Here is a 19,743-nt window from a genome sequence, read left to right as displayed (position 1 = left end):
CTTTATATGTGAAATCTAAAAAGAAATGATGGAAATGAACTTACTTATAAAATAGAGACTCACAGACTTACAGAACAAACTTGTGGTTTCAGGGTTTGAGTGGGTGGGGAGGATAGGGGGAAGGAATAGTTAGGGATTTGGGGATGGTCATGTACACACCACTGTTTAAAATGGATAACCAGCAAGGAATTCTGCTCAATGTCATTTTGTAGCCTAGATGGGAGGGGAGTTTAGGGGGGAATGGATTCATGTATTTGTATGGCTGAGTCCCTTTGCTGTTTACCTGAAACTATCACAACCTTGTTTGTTAACTGGCTATTCATCAATACAAAATAAATAGGTAAAAAAAAAAAAAAGGTGGGTCAGGACAACTAGCTGTACAGCACATCTATGCAGCCTCTCCCTGTAGAAGCCCAATATTATTTTCTTTCTTTTCCTTTTATTTTTTTGTTTTTCTCTTTTTTAATCTATTTTCATTTAAGGAGAGTTTATTTACAATGTGTGTTAATTTCTGCTATACAACAAAGTGACTCAGTTATACACATGTATATAACTGTGTCCATTCTTTTTTATATTGTTTTCCATTATGGTTTATCACAGGATGTTGAAGATAGTTCCCTGTTCTGTACAGTAGGAGTTTACTTTTTTATCCATTCTATATATAATAGTTTGCATCTACTAACCCCAAACTGCCCACCCTCTCCTCCCTCCTCCCACCCCTGAGAAGTAAAATTTTAATCAGAGATTGAGATGCAGGTAACATCAAAGCAAGAAAAACCAGAGACCCACCCAGGGACCAGGAGGTCAACAATCTCACCCCTGCCCTGGGCCAAGGCAGCTCAGCCAATGACTGGTTTTGTGTGTTTATTTTATCCTCTTGGATTGCAGCTCTAAAGAGTGGGGTGACCTGGATCTCTCTTTGAGGATTTGGGGGTGAAGGGGGGCTGAAGCAGAAGAAAATAGCTTTATTACTTTGCCAGGCAAGAGGGGACACAGTGGGCTCCAGCCTCAAAAAAGTATGTGTCTTAACTTGGAGGAGTTTTATAGTAATGGTTCATACTCTACATACAGTTCATACAATGGTTTATAGTAAAGGGTGTGATCAGCTCACGGACTTTCTTCTGATGAGTTTGTGGTGAAGCAATTGGGAGTCAGCATCATTAATCTTCAGGTCCAACTTATCTGGGGTCTATGTGCTTAGAGGCAGCATACGAGTTAACTTCTCCCACTTGAAGGAGTTTCAGTATCTTTACTTCAAGGTGGTTGTCTGAGACATTTGGTCACCTTGTCAAATGGAAATTCTCTCTGCCCCCGACCCCTGATCCACTCCCAGAAGCTGCCTAGGCCAGCTTTATCCTCCTGCCATAGCAATTGGTTTGGAAACCTGTGACCTAATTAGAGCCAAATGTAGGCTTCCCTTCGTCTGGAGTTACTGTGTCACGAGGATGTGAGTCCAGAGCAGCAAGCATCCATAGTGCCTAGTTTCAGGACTTAATGAAGCTCAGATTCTTGATGTCTCATTGCAGACAGAATTCATTGAGAGACAAAGTGAAAGGTAAGAAATGGATTTATTTAGACAGAGACATACTCCAAAGATAGAGCATGGGCTATCTCAGAAGGCGAGAGCGGCTCTTTGAGGATTTGATGGGAACCGTGGACACACTATTCAGAAAACCCCCCTAGAACACACAGTGTTGTGTTTAGCATGATGGATCTGAGACAATACCATGTGTCCAACCCTAGGTCCCATTCCCCTGGGCGCCCGGGAGCCTGGGGTCTCCCAGCCTTCCCGCCATTAAGTGGGACAGGGTGATGGAGTCCTGCCCCACGAACTGGGAGCAGAAATGAAGGCTACTCTTGGGCCTGATCCTCAACTCCCCACTCCCCGTCTTTCTGCCGTCCAGATACAGAGGAACCAGGGGAGGACCCCAAGGCCTGGGGAACAGCAGAACAAGCAGAAGGATGGGCCTGGGCCCCAGAGTGACTGCATGAACCTGAGCCTCCCTGCTGAACCAGCCTGCCGTGCGGTGTGCTGTGAGCAAGAAGACAGTTAGACACCCTACCATCGCCCCGCAGGCAGCCCCCACCCTCTGCTGCTAGGGCAGTCCTGAGTGTGCCAGGGCATCTCCTCTGTTAGACGCTCACCAGTCCCACCTTCTTAGGAGGAATTCAAACCACGGGGACCCATCTTTGTCACATGTTTACACACACTCTTGGCTGACTCCTGTGGTAGCAACAATTTGTCATACTGATGAGGGCTTGAGGCCAACAGAAACTGCCCAAACCCCTGTGCAACCTTGAGAGTCATTCAGCTATCCTGAGTCCAGTGGTACTGATTCCCACCTGCCTGAGCCAGAAGTAGCTCCCGTGATCCTCTGCTGGAGAGGACTCAGCCACACTGGTGGCCACGAGCCCGCACCTGACTCCCTGCCCTCACCCCTTGTGTCTGCCCCTCATGGGTGGTCAGCTTATTCCTGGATGTGCGCTGCCCAGGGGGTCCTGACCAGGCAACTGTGAAGGACAGTTTCTTCCCCCTGAGCTGCCAAGCTGTGCCCCTTGTCTCAGATACTTGGGATACTTGTTGTTGTTTTTTTTTTTTCTCTTTGCTTCATGTAAACGCTCTTCTGATCGATGCCAGCCATGTTCTCAGAGAAGCAGAGGAGTTTTCTAGAGGAAAGAATAAGGAGAAGGTCGCAGTAGGTGGCCATCTCCAGGCTCGCCCCTCCAGGGCTTGCCCCTGGTCAAGAGCCAGGCAGGAAGCTCTTTAGAGTCATTGCTCAAGAGCGGAGGAGGCCAGAGAGGCCCCGGATGGAGAAGGGAGGGGACTCACCCCTGCTACTCTGGTCCTGTCTCAGTTCCCCTTCCGTAACCCAGGGAGATGGGATTGGATGTGAAGGATCAAGAGCCCCCAGGTTGGAGGGAGTCCAGGGCCCTGAGAGGAAGAATGTGTGTTTGGGGGTGGGAAGGCGGCAAAGGGAGCAGGGAAGGTCATCGGGCAGGATATGGCAGGGTGGGGGTGGCCAGGGGGCAGGCAGGAGTGTCACTGCTGGGAAGAGGTGGGGATCAAAGCATCTGGAGGGCTCTCTAGGGCAAAGGCAAACATGAGGTCATCGCTGCTCCCACAGAGCCCTGCCCCCACACCCCAGCCCCCAGCTATAAGGGCCCCCGCCCCAAGCAGGGTGTCCAGGCTGTGGAGGTGCCATGGCCAAGTCACGCCTGCTGCCGTGGCTGCTGCTGCTGCCCATACTCTGTGGTCTGGGCTCTGGTGAGTCCCCCCAGCCTCCCCTTGCCTCCCCACCCTCCAGGGCCAGGTGTGCAGGGGGCATTGCAAACTTCTCCACCATTTGCTGAGCCCTGGCTCTGTCCCAAGCATTATCCTTAGTTTGGACATTATCCTCATTTTAAAGAAGAGGGAGCCTTGACTCAGAGACTCCAGGGCTTGTCCAAGGTCATACAGCTGGTAGGCACTAGAGCGTGTAGAGGGCTTCCCAGGCGATGCTATAGTAAAGAACCCGCCTGCCAATGTAGGACATGCAAGAGACATGGGTTCGATCCCTGGGTCAGGAAGATCCCCTGGGGAAGGGCATGGCAACCCACTCCAGTATTCATGCCTGGATAATCCCAGAGACAGAGAAGCCTGGGGGGGTTACAGTTCAAAGGATCTCAAACAGTTGGACACGACTGAAGCAACTTAGCATAAACACACAGAGCAAGAGAAGCCAGAGCTGTCTGACTCTAGCAAGTTTAAGAGCCGTGCATCCCAGTAAAATTAGGTGTGGAGTTTGGGGGAGGCCAGTGCACCAGGTGTGGCATGGATCCCAGGGTTTCTCTGGCTTCAAACAGCAGCTGCGGGGACCACCTACTCCCTGGCCTGTGCCCAGGGCCCCACATTCTGGTGCCAAAGTCTGGAGCAAGCTTTGCAGTGCAGAGCCCTAGGACACTGCCTGCAGGAAGTCTGGGGACATGCGGAAGCCGTGAGTACTATCCAAGGATGTAGGGAGACAAAAGGGCTCAGGGTAAAGGGTCCTGGGTAGACTCGGGATGTGCCTGATGGATTGGAGCCCCTGTAGGGGATAGGATGGGATGGAGTGGAATGGGATAGAATATGATTTGGATAGGGTGGGGTGGGATGAATGGGATGGGGGGGATGGGGTGAGAAGGGATGGGATGGGATGAGATGGATGGGATAAATGAGATTGGATGGGATGGGGTGAGATGGGATCGGATGGGATGGATGGGGTAGGATGAGTGGGATGGAATGAATGGGATGGGATGGGATGGACAGGGTGGGATGGGATGGGATGGGATGAATGGGATGGGATGGGATCATGGACACTTGCCTGTGTCTTGGAGTGCCCTGTCAGCCTTAGCCACCTGAGCTGGGAGCATGCCCCCCATCACGTGCTCCACCTTGGGGCCCTCTCCTCAGGATGACCTGTGCCAGGAATGTGAGAACATCTCCCGCATCCTCACCAAGATGGCCAAGGAGGCCATTTTCCAGGTAATGAGGCCCATACCCTGAATTGAAGTTTGGAGGTTAAGAGATGGAAGAAGAGGTGAGCCTCTTAAAGGAGCATCTCCAAGCTGGGGGTGATGCCTGGGTTTACCAGGGGTCTCCTGGTCGGGAGAGGGTTCTGGGAGTGATCTCAGCATCACAGTCTTTCCTAAGGGGAGCTACCCTTCCTGTGCCCAACCACCCAGCTCCTTTAGCACCCTCCCAACTCCAGAGCCCTGGGCGAAGGTGACCAGTCAGCTGGGCAGTGGCCCCATGTCCAGGGGCTCAGATGGGGCAGACCTCAGAGAGGCCAGGCTAACAGTCCTCTCTCTGGCCTGCCTCCCAGGACACAGTGCGCAAATTCCTGGAGCAGGAGTGCGATGTCCTTCCGCTGAAACTCTTGGTGCCCCAGTGTCGCCACCTGCTGGACACCTACTTCCCTCTGATCATTGACCACTTCCAGAGTCAGATGGTGAGGCCTGCCCACCTCGCCTCACAGCCTCCATGCCTGCCCTTTCCCAGAGTCACCCCCAGCACACACACACACACAGACACGCACACATCCTACCCACACCCAGTCCAGGAAGCTCAGTGCCCCTCAGCTGGTGCCCAGATTACAGCCCCGCCCACTAAGCTATACACAGTGGGCCTGCACGCTTGCAAACACCTACACACACCCTCACACTCTTCATACAAACATACACTGGGTCACAAATCCATACTACAGACACACTGCTGCTGCTGCTGCTGCTGCGTCACTTCAGTCATGTCCAACTCTGTGCGACCCCATAGACGGCAGCCCACCAGGCTCCCCTGTCCCTGGGATTCTCCAGGCAAGAACACTGGAGTGGGTTGCCATTTCCTTCTCCAATGCATGAAAGTGAAAAGTGAAAGTGAAGTCACTCAGTCATGTCCGACTCCCAGCGACCCCATGGACTGCAGCCTACCAGGCTCCTGCGTCCATGGGATTTTCCAGTCTCCTTTCCAGTCTCCTTTCCAGTCTCGCCTTCTCCGCAGTCTCAGGTAAAACTCACAGCATCCCACAAGAATAACAAATTCTACTTTGTGCTAACTCTGAGTAGGCTCTAAGCTTTAAGTCCTTAAAATACTGTAATTAAAGGAATCTTCCAACAACTGCTTCAGAGGAGTTAACACCCAAGAATGTGTGTCCTTAGTCACCCAGTTGTGTCCGACTCTTTGCGACCCCGTGGGCTGTAGCTCACCAGGCTCCTCTGTCCACGGAATTTTCCAGGCAAGAATACTAGAGTGAGTTGCCATTCCCTTCTCCAGGGGAACTTCTCGACCCAGGGATCAAACCCCAGTCTCCTGCACTGCAGGTGAATTCTTTACCACTGAGCCACCAGGGAAGCCTTGGTGGTAAAGAATCATCTGCCAGCGCGGGAGATGCAAGAGACACAGGTTCGATCCCTGGGTCAGGAAGATCCCCTGGAGTAGTTAATGGCAACAAACTCCAGTATTCTTGCCTGGAAAATTCCATGGACAGAGGAGCCTGAAGGGATACAGTCAGTCCCATGGATATGACTGAACACATAAATACCCAAAGATACACAGATAATAATTGGTCAAGCTTTGATTTTGACCTCTGTCCTTTGAATTCACAACTCACATTCTTGATTAAGGAAAGGCAGCGTCCATGTAGTTTAAAGGTTTATTACAGAAAATGCAAAAAGAATAACAGTTTGTCTAATAAAATTTGAGTTTCTTCTCCAGAAAAAAAATAAAAACCACATCATCTGCACACTCACACAAAAGACACAATCTCATGTACTTATACTCCTTCATTCCCACAAACATCCATGCTCACACTCATTCACACACATCCACAGACAAGTGCCCCAAAGCCCCCACATGACCTCCCTCTCTGCCTTTGGTCTCCCCCATCCCCTCTACAGAATCTTAAACCACAACCCCAAACCAGCCTGCTCCCCTCATTCCAGGCCAAAGACAGTGGCCTGGTATCTGAATCCTTGAGCCAGACTGAGCAGGAGTGGGGCTCCCTCCCCCACCCTAACCACCCCCTTACCCTGTGTTGTGCCCTAGAACCCGAAGTTCATCTGTCAGCACGTGGGCCTATGCAAGCCCAGGCACCCAGAGCCAGGGAAGGGGCCAGAGCCATGGGGTCCTCTGCTGGACAAGATGGCCCTCCCCCTGCTGCCAGGGGCCCTCCAGGCCAAGCCTGGGCCTCAGACACAGGTGAGGTGGGGATCCAGAGCAACAGGGCCATAGCCGAGGCCCTGGAGGCTGGGAGCACTTGACCTGGGAGGGGCAGAGCCGGGAAGGGCACTAGCAACTACAGACAGGGCCTAACACGGGAGCAGGAGGAGAGGAGAAGGAGGTGAGGCTGGTGAGCAGAGCCTGGGCGAGCCTGCTGTCCAGCCTGCCTCCAGCATGATTCTTCCACCAGGACCTCTCCCAGCAGCGGTTCCCCATCCCTCTCCCCTTCTGCTGGCTCTGCCGGACTCTGATCAAACGAATCCAGGCTGTGATTCCCAAGGTGAGTCGTCCAGGGCACAGGGCTCCCCTCTGCTCCACCTCCCCCATCCCTCCTCAGAGGTTAGGAGGGGGCCATTTGTGCGTTGTTCCCACCCGAGGCACCCTGCCCTCGGGCTGGGCCTCTAAGTGCCAGGACTAGAGCTTCTTCAACAATTGTGAAGCCCTCACTGGGTGCCAGGCACTATGTGTGTGTTCTCAGTCACTCAGTCGTGTCCGACTCTTTGCGACTCCATGGACTGTAGCCCACCAGGCTCTTCTGTCTATGGAATTCTCCGGGCAAGAATACGGGAGTGGGTTGCCATTCCCTTCTCCAGGGGATCTTCCTGACCTAGGGATTGAATCTGCGTCTCTTAGGTCTCCTGCACTGACAGGCAGATTCTTTACCTCTGTGCCACCAGGGAAGCCCTCCAGGCACTATGCCAGGTGTCAAAATACAGAAAAGAATCTCAGTTGTCTTTGTGGAAATGCTGCTTTCAAGTTTTCTATTCAGAGTCATATCCTCATATCCTGAAGGTTGGGATATGTATGTATCAGAAACAAAGTGAAACATTGTTCCAGTAAAATCTATACCAAATTGCTGGGAAAGAAAGAAAAAGAGAGAAACAAAGAAAGAGGGAGAGAGAAATGAAGAAAGGAAGGAAGGGGAAAAGAGACAGAGAAAGAAAGGGAAAGAGAGAAAGGAAGAAAGGAAGAGAGAGGAAAAGGAGGGAAGGAAGAAACCAAGAAAAGGTGCTTTCATTTTACAAAAGAAGAATTAGATAGACACCCCATCCTTGCCCACCCTGAACATGGAGTCTTCCAAACTTTGTAGTGACCATCGCCCGACAGCCCTGCCTTGACATGGGGCCCAAGTGAGGACAGACCTGCCCTGTTGGCCCTTCCAGATGGGGCCAGTATGGCCGCCTGCTCACTGAGGGCGTGTCCACCCTCCTGAGTCTGCATTGCAGTGGGAGAGATTTTTTTCAGGTAGTGATGAGTTAGAGCAGAGAATTAAGACAGATGAGGGAAGGAAGAGTGACAGGAGAATGGGGGTGGGATGGTTGGTCAGGAAGCATCCCTGAGGTTAAGTTGAGACCTGAGGAACAACTAGGACCAATGGGCAGAGTCTTAAGCAGAATGAGCTTGGGCTGCAGCGCGCAGCCTGCCGGGAGAGGTTGAGAAGAGAGCAGAGGGTAGGCCAAGTGAAGGGACACTGGGCTTTGTTCTGCTTCTTCTTTCTTACGGTTTTATTTATTTATTCATTTCTGGCTACGCTGGGTCTTTGTTGCTGCACAGGCTTTTCTCTAGCTGCAGAGCTCAGGCTTCTCACTTCGGTGGCTTCTCTTGTTGCGGAGCACGGGCTCAGTCGTTCCGATGCACGGGCTCAGTCGTTGTGGTGCACCGGCTTAGCTGCGTGTGGGATCTTCTTGGGGAAGGGAGCGAACCCGTGGCTCCTGCATTGCATATGGAATCTTTACCACTCAGCCACCAGGAAAGCCCTGGGCTTTCTTCTAAAGGCAGTACACAGCTGTGGAAGGGTTTCAGGCAGGAGGAGCCATGACTGGATTTACACTTTAGCAAGATCGCTCTCCTGGTGTTTGAAGATGGTATCAGGCAGAAGGGAGGGAACAATGAGAGCAAGGTGAGTCCTAAGGAGACCACGGCAGGAAGCACGGTGGGCCTGGAACTAGCAGGGGAACTGGGGTCTGTCTGGGAGGTGGGCTCCGCAGGGGCATGAAGACAAGTGGGAAGTCAGCCATGATTCTGTGGACTTTGGCTTGAGCAACAGGCTCTTTGGAATGCCCCCCCCCCCACTAAAATGGGTGGATTTGAGAAGAAACATGTCTGGGCAGAAAAATTAGGACTTCTCTCCTGGCCGTGATAAGTTCGAGTTGCCTGTATAACGCACAGGAGGAGGCAACAAGCAGGCAGCCTGACAGATCGCTGGCCAGGTCCAGAGACGTCAGTCTGAGAGTCGTGGCTACAGACAAGATTTAAATCCAGGGATGTGGGGTGGACCAGGTGGAGGAAGAAGAAAAAGCCAGCAATGAGCCTGAGGAGGGACAGCCAGGGAGGTGGGGACACCACAGCGTGAGGATGTGGAGCCTGAGAGAAGAAAGCATTTCAGCATGGAGGGAGTGGTCACTGGGGTGAAATCTGCTGACGGGTCGACGAGACATGACCGGGGGGTTGCTGGTGACCTTGAAAGCTCTTTTGGAGGAGTTCCAGAGACAGAACTACAGCATTCAGTATTGATAACTCTTTCTTGAAGTTTTTCTGGGAAGGGAAGAGAAGATGGGTGAGACTTTGGGTTTGTTTGTTTCTTTTTTTTTCACTTTTTGGCCTGTGGGATCTTAGTTCCCTGACCAGGGATTGAACCTGCAGCCCCTGCAGTAGAAGAACAGTCTTAGCCAGAGGACCCCCAGGGAACCCCCAAGATGGGTGAGGGTTTTTAATGACAGAAGCTATTTTAGCATGTTCACATGCTGATGAAAGGGAAGGGCAAGAGGGAGAAGCAATGGAGCAGAACAGAGGGGGATGCAGGGTGGACCCTGTGCACAAGGAGATGGCCAGCCTTTGACAGAGCTGGGGCCCCTCATCATAGCGGGAGGAGAGGACAAGTTGGGATCTGATGCAAGCAAAACGGGTCCTGTGGTGAGATGTGTCATTTGGAAGGTGTCACATCCCCAAAATATACATGTCCCCCTGTTCTCCTTCCTTGGGTGTCCTGATGCTGAGGGACAGCGGGGGCTTCAGGCAGGAACAGGGCCCAGGCCAGCCTGCCACATACTGGTCCTTTTTTTAAAATTGAAGTATGCTGCTGCTGCTGCTAAGTCGTGTCAGTCGTGTCCGACTCTGTGACCCCATAGACAGCAGCCCACCAGGCTCCCCCATCCCTGGGATTCTCCAGGCAAGAACACTGGAGTGGGTTACCATTGCCTTCTCCAATGCATGAAAGTGGAAAGTGAAAATTGAAAGTGAATTTGCTCAGTCGTGTCTGAATCTTAGCGACCTCATGGGCTATAGCCTACCAGGCTCCTCTGTCCCTGGGGTTCTCCAGGCACAAGTACTGGAGTGGGTTGCCATTGCCTTCTCTGAAAATTGAAGTATAGTTGATGTACAGGCTTCCTGATGGCTCAGCAGGTAAAAATCTGACTCAGGAGGTGCAGGTAGGATCCCTGGGTCGAGAAGATCCCCTAGAGGAGGAAATGACAACCCACTCCAGTATTCTTGCCTGGGAAATCCCATGGATAGAGGAACCTGGCAGGCTACGGTCCATAGGGTCGCAAAGAATCGAACACAGCTGAAGCAACCGGGGACACACACACAAACATAGTTGATGTACAATATTATATAACTCACAAGTGTACAATATAGTGATTCACAACTTTCAAAGGTTATACTCCATTTATAGTTATTATAAAATATTGGCTATATTTCCTGAGACGTGCAGTAGATCCCTGTAGCTTATTTCACATATGAAAGTTCTTTACATGAATTGGCTGAATGAATAAAGGAGTGGAGGAATAAGCGTGCCTGCATCCTCTCTCCTTGCTCTTCAGCAGGGAGGTTGTGTTTGGAATCAAGGGTGGGGTAGGGTGGGGATACTCCTTACTTCTCCATGGGGCTCCTGAAACCAGGGACTGCTTGACTCTGGGAGCCACAGACAGGAGCTTGTCCACCTGTGGGGGAAGCGTGGCACCGCCAGGTTTGGAGGGAAAAGACTCGGGTTAGTTCTGCCTCCGCCCCAGGCTGCCATGTGACCTGAGCAATGTCCACTTCTCTGAGAAACTCTGGAATTTCAACAATTTCAACAACTCCAGAGTCTTTGAAGTCAGCGTTGGGGTCTATGGCCTGGTTCTCGCACCAGCTCAGTGACTCTGGACAAGTCCCCTGGACTCCCTGATGTTCAGTGTCTGTCTGCAAATAGCATGATAATTCTCCAAGGCGTCCAGGGAAGGTCTGCAAAGCCCCCTGAGCAGGTCTTTCGGGGGAAGGTCCCACTCTGTCCTTTCTTGGCCCCCACCCCAGGGTGTACTGGCCATGACTGTGGCCCAGGTGTGCCACGTGGTCCCCCTGCTGGTGGGCGGCATCTGCCAGTGCCTGGTTGAGCGCTACTCTGTCATCCTCCTGGACACGCTGCTAGGCCGCATGCTGCCCCAGCTGGTCTGCGGCCTCGTCCTCCGGTGCTCCAGCGAGGACAGCGCTGGCCCAGGTGAGCCTGCTGCCCCAGCCCCTGCCCATCACCTGCTCCCACCCCCTCCCCTGCCAACCACAGCCCTGCACGACCCTCCCCTTCTTGGGTCCACCTGCACTGTGCCAGTGAGGACAGGAACGCGGCTGTCTTTTCTCTCTAGCCCTCCCTGCCCTGGGGTCCCTGCCTGGAGAATGGCTGCCACAAGACTCTGAGTGCCAGCTCTGCATGTTTGTGACCACTCAGGCAGGGAACAGCAGTGAGCAGGCCATGCCACAGGCAATGCGCCAGGCCTGCCTGGGCACCTGGCTGGACAGGCAAAAGGTGAGGGGCAGGCGTGCAGGGGGGCTCGGGACCCAGGAGCTGCCCAAGGGGGAGGGTTGGGTCCAAGACAGGTTTCCCAGACAGAGATACACAGAGTGGGCTGGGCTTCTGCCCTTAAGGTGCTCAGACACAGACAGGACGCAGGACAAACAATGACATCGTTGTAACTTAGGGCAAAAGGTCAGGAGATGTCTCTGACCCAGGGGCATGGGCTCAGGAGGATGAGCAGGCCTCCGTCATCCGCCAGGAGATGAGTAATGCCGGGCCAGCTGAGCAAGAGAAGGCCTGGCCTCCTCTCCAGGTCCCAGTCCTGTCCCTGCCCCAGGGCTCCTCCCGGTGTGACTCAGTGGGGACCAAGCCACCGGCAGGAGAGGCCTGGGCCTGGGGTCCCGGAGCCCTGGTGTTCTCTGAGAGTGGGTGACGCACCTGCTGACTCCTGGAGAAGACCGCTTTCCGCACAGTGCTCCCCTCATCAGGTCTCTAGGACCAGATGAACTTCAGGGTGGCTTCCAGAACTGAAATGGAGAGGGGAGGGAAGGATGGGGTCAAGGTCCTGCCCCTCAGTCTCCCTCTCTGAGATCCCTGGTTTTCCTGACAGAAACCCCCATTTCCACCCAGTGGCTTGTTCAGTCTTACAGCCAGAGCTGCTCACTGGGGGCCGAGGGCTGGACCTACACCAGGCCCAGGGAGCTCTGAGGGGATCCACATAAGTGGGGAGGCCAGAGGGTAAGGCAGGAGGGCCCTGCCCCGGGCCTGGGTCCACCTAGCCCTGTGTCTGTCTCCTCCCTCAGTGTGAGCAGTTTGTGGAGGAGCATGCGCCCCGGCTACAGACTCTGGTGTCCAGCGGCTGGGATGCCCACATGGCCTGCCAGGTATCCTCACCCCTTCCAGCTGGTTCCAGGACTTGCCTCAGCTCCCAGAGTCCTTCCCCACCCCCAGCCCCCGGCTCTAGTCCATAGTTCTCAGTGCAGGGCAGCCCCAGGAGTGCTGGCCCACGACTGGGAGGTGTCCTCCTATGTTTTACTATAGACAAGGCAGTCTCAGAGAAGTCAAGAAAACGCCACAAAAGGATGAAAAGTAGGGAGTATGGGAAGGAAGGAGCTTCCCAGATGGAGCTAGTGGTAAAGAACCTGCCTGCCAATGCAGGAGACCTGGGTTCAATCCCTGGGTCGGGAAGACGCCCTGGAGAAGGAAATGACAACCCACTCCAGTACTCTTGCCTGAAGAATCCCATGGACAGAGGAGCTTGGCGGGCTCCAGTCCAGAGGGTCGCAAAGAGTCAAACAGGACTGAAGGGACTGAGCGCGTGGGAAGGGGGGACAGCCTTAACGAGTGTGGTTTGATGTGTTTTCAGGGATGGGGGTTGTTCACTGAACAGTGTGTGCTTAGTGGGGGTGGGGGCGGGTACAAATTGTGTGTCCTGGGGCAAGTATGCCCCTCCTCTGGCTCCACACCCTGAAGGCCTGTGTCTTGGAGGGTGGCCTGAGGGATCCACAAGGTCACACCAAGAACTCTCGCGAGGTTGCAGGTGGAGTGAGCGCTGCCCCTATGGGGGTGGGGGGAGCCTCCCCAACCTCTTAGAGCTGGGAATCAGGGGTGCAAGGCCTCAGGGCCCTAATACTGTCCCATGGCAGGCCCTGGGGACATGTGCGACTCCGTTCAGTCCTCTCCAGTGTATCCACAGCCCCCACTTCTGATGAGAACGCACAGCCATGGCAGGTGAGTCCAGACTCCCACTGATGGAAGCGGGGACGGCCCTGCCCCCATCGGGAGGCGGGGGCTCTTCTGTCCCCAAGCAGGAAGAGGCAGCCTCCAATCTTCCATCCTCCTCCACACAGGCTGAACTCAAGGCTCCTGAGGGCCCCGGCAGCACCATCTCGACTGTCCTCTCTCAAACCCGCTCACCCCTCTGCCCAGAATCCCCATGGCGTTCAGTGCCAGGCCCGGCTCCCAGCTTGCTGGCCCTCCCCCAGCCCAGAGGGAAGCTTCCGTGCCTGACCATGGCTTTCCCCTCACAGACCACCCTCTGCATGCACTGATCCTCAGTACCAAATGTGCTTGCACCAAGCCCTGCCTTTCCTGAAACTCAGGGGACACCAGACATTGCTCCCCAAAGATGCCAGGAACTCCTCCATCGCCTGACTCCTCCTACCTGAGACTCCTCCCTGTCTCCCTCAATGTCACTGGGTCAGAGGTGACCCCTTAGGACAGAGTGGGGGTCAGAGGCAGACTCCATGCCAGGTGCCTCCGGAGAGGGAAGCGCCCCTGAGAAGAGACCTGGCAACTTCACAGTTCTGTCCAGAGCAAGCCCCCAACATGAAGGTCATGTATTCATCTCTTCTCACTCGTTTTTTTACAATGCAATGAGTACCTGTGACCAGGCCACATTCTTGGAGCAAGAGCTAGAGGTGTGAATAAAACAGTGAGCTCCCCCCTCACCATCCTGGAGCTCACACCCCAGGGCCCATCTGCGGGTGGGGGGGAGTCCAGCCTGCTCCAGAGACCCTCTAGAATCATGAGCCCCTGGAGGAGGTAGTGGGGAGGAAGTGTCTGTGACAATTCAGACCCTCCCTGCAGGGACAAGTTTAATGTCATCCCTCCCCATTGATGGCAGCTTCTGGGGCCAGGGGGTGGGGGTGGGGGTCAGGGAGCTGCCAGAAAGAGCTGGGCCTTCCAGCCCTGTTGAAACAGGAAGAGGAGTGGTTGGCACAGAAGGCCTGGGCTCTGGTCTGAACTCTGCCAGCCCCTGGCAGTGGGTCCCCAGCCAAGACACACCACCCCTCTCTGGCCCTCACTCTTCTCAGTGACAAAGGCAGAGCTGGGTGAGGTGGTCTTCAGGACTCTCCATATGACAAGACCCCACCTCTGGCTTCCTGCCCTGCCCACACTGAGAAGAAGCGTGGGCTTCATTCCCATGCCCCCCTTCCCCATCTCCTTTCCTCCAAAGGCTCTGAGGCTGGTAGGCCACAGGCCTGCAGATTGTGTCTTCAGTCCTGGGTCAGCCTGGTATGTCTTATCTCTAACCACAGCCTGGAACCAGAGGCACTTCCATCCACTTTGGGAGTGAGGGGTGGCAAAGGCCTCATCTTCTGGACAAGGAATGCAGATGGGGCTTCCAGCCCAGGGCCACCTGCACATCCCACCAGAGCCAGCCCAACGCTCACAACACCCCCAGCACTGGGCTGAGGGGACCTTGTCGTGGGCTCTCAGTCCTTCTCCAAGTCCTGGCATCAAGAGAACAGTGGGGGGAGAATCCTGTCCTGGCATCACTCCCATCTCCATGTGCATGAGATACTAGCTTTTAGAATCACTCTGCTAACACTTTCACAAAATTAAGAATTCAGAAGAATAAAAGTGGGAACAGAAAGTCCCAGAAAAGACAGACACATGAAATTCTTAAACTTTTTTTAAACATCAAGAAATCCCTGGTGTGGTCGAAAATGGGCACAGCGGGGCTCAATCCTGGTGGAAGGTAATTAGGCACGTTGTATGTGAATGTTTTCCTGTTGCTTTTTGTTAAGACGTAAAAGGGGGTTTTCTTTTTATCTTTTTGTACGGTTGTTGTTCAGTTGTGTGTGACTCTTTGCAACCCCATGGACTGCAGCACTGTTGAACTTCCAACTTTTGTTAGAAATGTGAGGGTGGCTCGATTTCCTGCTGTGATTTATCTCCTCAAAGCTCGCGTGGGGCTGGGCACACTGAGGATTGGTTCCCAGATAATATAGCGCCTATAACAATGCCAACAAAGTGCCATCTCCTTGTCCTGAAAGGAAACACACTGCCCTTTAAGACGCTGCGGAAGCCGCAGCCCCTCCCTGAAGGTAAGCCAGGCTGGGGGCTGCCTCACTCTGCTCTGTGTTGGCGAAAGAGATGCCCGTGTCGCCTCTTTCTCCTGTCACTGCCTCCAGCCTGATCCCTACCTGTGACCCCGCCCCCACCAAAGAGTCCTTCCACTGAGATGAGCTAGGGTGCCCCAAACTCCAAACATGCCCTGCAGAATTAATCTTCAGCATTACAGACCTAAATGCCTGGAAGTGTCCTTTCACTTATAAAAGAGCTTTTGTCATTATGTCTCCTAGCATGAAAGAAATACACATTTTTAGAAAGGATCCTGATGCTGGGAAAGACTGAGGGCAAGAGGAGAAAAGGGGACAACAGAGAATGAGAAGGTTGGATGGCATCACCGACTCAACAGACATGAGTCTGAGCAAACTCAGGGATATAGTGAAGGACAGGGAAGCCTGGAGTGCTGCAGTTCATGGGGACGCAAAGAGTCAGACATGACTTAGCAACTGAACAACAATAACCACATGTTTATTGTAGAAAATTCAGAAACTGCAGATGAGAAGAGAGTAGAATCACCCACAATCCTACCAGTACCAGGAGAGAGCCATAGCAGATGGAGACTTTGCCCCTGAACTACAGACTTTTCCAGTCCGCCTGGCTACACTTTGGTTCTACCCTGAACGGCTCCACTGTTCAAGCAGGGAAAGCTTATTATACAACCTCCTGTCGGGGCAGGGATGGACATAAACCCTTGGCCTCAGAATTTGAAGTTTTAAAGAAGTCTACTTGTAAATCTATAGCAGACCTTTGTCTTGAATGCCATCACTTCAATTACAAGTTCAAGCTCTCTGAGACAGAGTGTTTTACATTTTGAAAAAAGCTTGGTTGGGAAGATGAAGATCTACAGCCTGGAGGTGAGGAGGCATTAACTGTTAACCCTGAAAGCAAGCATAAGAGTGAGCTCCTGATAGCCGAAGAGGAGGCCTCATTCAAAAGGCCAGGAACTGGGACTTCCCTGGTGGCCCAGTGGTTAATAATCTGCCTTGCAATTCAGGGGATGCAGGTTCGATCCCTGGTCAGGGAACTAAGATCCCGCATGCCGTGGAGCAACTAAGCCTGTACACTGCAGCCACTGAGCCCACACGCTCTGGAGCTCATGTGCCACGACAAAAGAGCCCACATGATGCAATGAAGATTCCATGTGCCACAACTAAGACCCAGTGCAGCCAAATAAATACATAAATAAAAGTTAAAAAAAAAATAAAAGATCAGGAGCTGATCCCCTGTGGGAGGAGAGAACTGGCAGGAAGAGCCAATCTCTGTCTCCAGCTGAGACGCAGGAGTCCCTGAGATGTGTTCAGCACCCTGCACTCCCAAAGAAGGTGGGAAGGAGAAGCCCCAGGAGGGGTTAGGGCCCCAGTGCATGGGGGGCTTGTTCTTCAGTTGCCAGGGTATGGCCTGAGGAGTACACATCAGAGTGGACTCTGAGAGGGACCCAGGTAGGAGGGCTTGGGGGCCACCTCAGAGGGAGCCCCTCAGTCAGTCACTTCAGTTTAGTCGCTCAGTCACGTCTGACTCTTTGCAGCCCCATGGACTGTAGCATGCCAGGCTTCCCTGTCCATCACTAACTCCGACATATCACTGCTAAATGCTTTTTTTGTAAAACCTTTTTGTTTTTTAAAGCAACTATTATCAACAATGTTGTGAAGAATAAAAATCCTGGCAGTAACATCTTTGTTTACCAGTCCAATTATTTCCTTAGAATCAATTCCAACTCCAGGAACCTGCTGAAACTTATGAGGTGATGCCATCCAACCATCTCATCCTCTGTTTCCCCCTTCTCCTCCTGCCTTCAACCTTTCCCAGCATCAAGGTCTTTTCCAATGAGTTGGCTCTTCACATCAGGTGGCCAGAGTATTGGAGTTTCAGCTTCAGCATCAGTCCTTCCAATGAATATTCAGGACTGGTTTCCTTAAGGATTGACTGGCTTGATCTCTTTGCAGTCCAAGGGACTCTAGAGTCTTATCCAACACCACCATTCAAAAGCATCAGTTCTTCAGTGCTCAGTTTTCTTTATGGTCCTATACTCACATCCATACATGATTATTGGAAAAACTATAGCTTTGACTAGACGGACTGTCATCGGCAAAGTAATGTCTCTGCTTTTTAATATGCTGTCTAGGTTGGTCATAACTTTTCTTCCAAGGAGCAAGTGTCTTTTAATTTCATGGCTGCAGTCACCATCTGCAGTGATTTTGGAGCCCCCGAAATAAAGTCTGTCATTGTTTCCATTGTTTCCCCACCTATTTGACATGAAGTGATGGGGCAGATGCCATCATCTTTGACTTGATACAGAAGAGCAAGCACACTCCACAGCCCAGAAGCCATCAGGATGGGCTCTATGTTTTTTTCCTAACAAGATGGATGGGCCCACAAGAGCCCACAGTTGGTGACGAAGCAGCGAAAATTCCAAGGACCTGGAGAGGATTAGAAATCATACCTGTGCAGCCAACGTGAGATAGCAAAGATAGGCAAAATGAGCGACACTTGGGGGAGGGGGCCTGGGGGGCCCAGGAGAGCACAGTTGTCAACATTTCTCCTCGAGACAGTGTAATCTGTCAATCAATCTCAGGGGAAACAAAAGGAGGGCTCAGTGGGTGGTCACCCAAGATGAGCTGCCTGCATTTTAAACAAGAAGGGACTGGGCTGTTTTCAAATGGAAATATTAAGTAGGAAGAACTTACAAGCCAAAACAAGTTCAGTTATAGAGAAATAAAGACAATTATGGATATGTCCCCTGCTTAATAACTGAAGTTTTAAATCCATAACACAATCGTTATAACATTTATAACACGTATAACATATTATTCCAAACCTTTCTCCACACGTGCAAAGATAGATAAAACAGATTTACAGATATGGGAATACCCGATACACACTGTTTTGTAAACTGCTTTGTTCATTTAAAATAATCTTTCCTCTAAAATTAACAACAAAGATCTACTATATAGTACAGGGAACTATATTCACTATCTTATAATAACCTAGAATGGAAAACTGAAAGAGTATATATACGTGTGTGTGTGTGTGTGTGTGTGTGTGAATTACTTTGCTGCTCACCTGAAATTGGCACACAACATTGTAAACCAACTATACATCAATCAAGGAAAGTAAACAATTCTTTAAATTAAAAAAAAAAATCTTTTCATGTTAATAAATATAGATACCTATCACCACTGCTCCATGCTTTTTTTGACAAAAACTCCTTGTTTTTTAAAACAACTATTATCAACAATGTTGTGAAGAATAAAAATCCTGGCAGTAATATCTTTGTTTACCAGTCCAATTACTTCCTTAGAATCAATGCCAAGACATGAAATTCTGGGGACAAAAACCATGTACATCTTTACTTCTAATATAGTGTGTATCATCAATCTGGCTCTGTGCCAGCCATACCAATTTCTGCCTCAACAGTAAATAAGTGCCTTTTTTCCACTCTCATCAACCCTGGATATTAGCAATCTTTCAAATCTTCGCTAAAGTTTAAAAGATCTCTAGTTATTCTAATTTGCATTTCTTTGGTTACTAAGTAAACTATTTTTAGAATTTTTTAGCCATTTATGTTTCATCTTTCATGAAATGCCTATTTGGGTTTTTGGCCTGATTTTCTTTTTTTTTAATTAATTGGTTAATTTTTGGCTGCGCTGGGTCTTTGATGATTCCACTTGCTTTCTCCCGTTGCTGTGAGCAGGGGCTACTCTGTGTTGCAGCGCACAGCCTGCTCAGTGTGGCGGCTCCTGTTGTTCCAGAGCACAGGGCTTCAGCAGTTGTGGCTCACGGGCTCTCGAGCGCAGGCTCAGTGGTTGTGGTACACGGGTTTAGTAGCTCTGTGACATGTGGGATCTTCCCAGACCAGGGATCAAATCCATGTCCCCTATATGGCAAGCGGACTCTTATCCACTGCGCCACCAGGGAAGTCCCTTGCCTGATTTTACACTGGGATGTTCTTTTTATTGTCTTGCCAGTAAAAATATATCATGTATATTTATTTATGTACTGTCCCATACACTGCAAATTTTTCCCTAGTAGAGATCTTTCAAATTTGGGATGTGTTTTCCATGTGTTGTGACATCCAGCTAAGAAAGCATGGATTTCACTTCTTTCCCATTTGCGATTCCGACGGGCCAGAGTTTGAGGTCTCCAAACAAGAAGCATCTGCTGAAATCACAGATGTAAAGACACATGAGCCCAGAGACCTGTTCAGACAGTAGTGGCGGAAGCCAGCCACATATCCCTCACAAAGGACCGCAAGCTACTGTACACAGGACATGACAGTCAGCCTCAACAGTGGTCCCCAACATTTCAGACAACTGCATCTATCGTCAACTCCTTTGTTGCTATTGTTGTTCAGTTGCTAAGTTGTGTCCAACTCTTTGTGACCCCACGGACT

At 51.5% G+C, this 19,743-nt stretch overlaps 1 protein-coding gene across 12 annotated transcripts; it reads left to right on the top strand.

The window, feature by feature from the left end:
• The first annotated feature begins 3,173 nt into the window (after positions 1–3,173).
• SFTPB (surfactant protein B) lies at positions 3,174–17,022 on the top strand. 12 transcript variants are annotated; one of them, XM_069583136.1, is made up of 11 exons: positions 3,174–3,265; positions 3,844–3,974; positions 4,430–4,501; positions 4,842–4,967; positions 6,557–6,709; positions 6,921–7,010; positions 11,021–11,204; positions 11,347–11,507; positions 12,299–12,379; positions 13,142–13,226; positions 13,346–14,889. In XM_069583136.1, exons 1-10 carry the CDS (start codon positions 3,202–3,204, stop codon positions 13,202–13,204), a joined length of 1,125 nt encoding a protein of 374 aa, XP_069439237.1. In that variant the 5' UTR covers positions 3,174–3,201; the 3' UTR covers positions 13,205–13,226; positions 13,346–14,889. The 12 variants fall into 12 exon arrangements, with proteins under 12 accessions (XP_069439237.1, XP_069439240.1, XP_069439245.1 ...); XM_069583139.1 differs by having other exon boundaries at positions 3,179–3,265; positions 3,847–3,974; XM_069583144.1 differs by lacking the exon at positions 13,346–14,889 and adding an exon at positions 15,831–17,022 and having other exon boundaries at positions 3,181–3,265; positions 11,090–11,204.
• The last annotated feature ends 2,721 nt before the right edge of the window (positions 17,023–19,743 follow it).

This window comes from Ovis canadensis, chromosome 3 (genome assembly GCF_042477335.2).
Source record: "Ovis canadensis isolate MfBH-ARS-UI-01 breed Bighorn chromosome 3, ARS-UI_OviCan_v2, whole genome shotgun sequence".
NCBI lineage: Eukaryota > Metazoa > Chordata > Mammalia > Artiodactyla > Bovidae > Ovis > Ovis canadensis.
The sequence above is the reverse complement of the archived record's forward strand: the minus strand, read 5'-3'. Positions and strand labels throughout refer to the sequence as shown.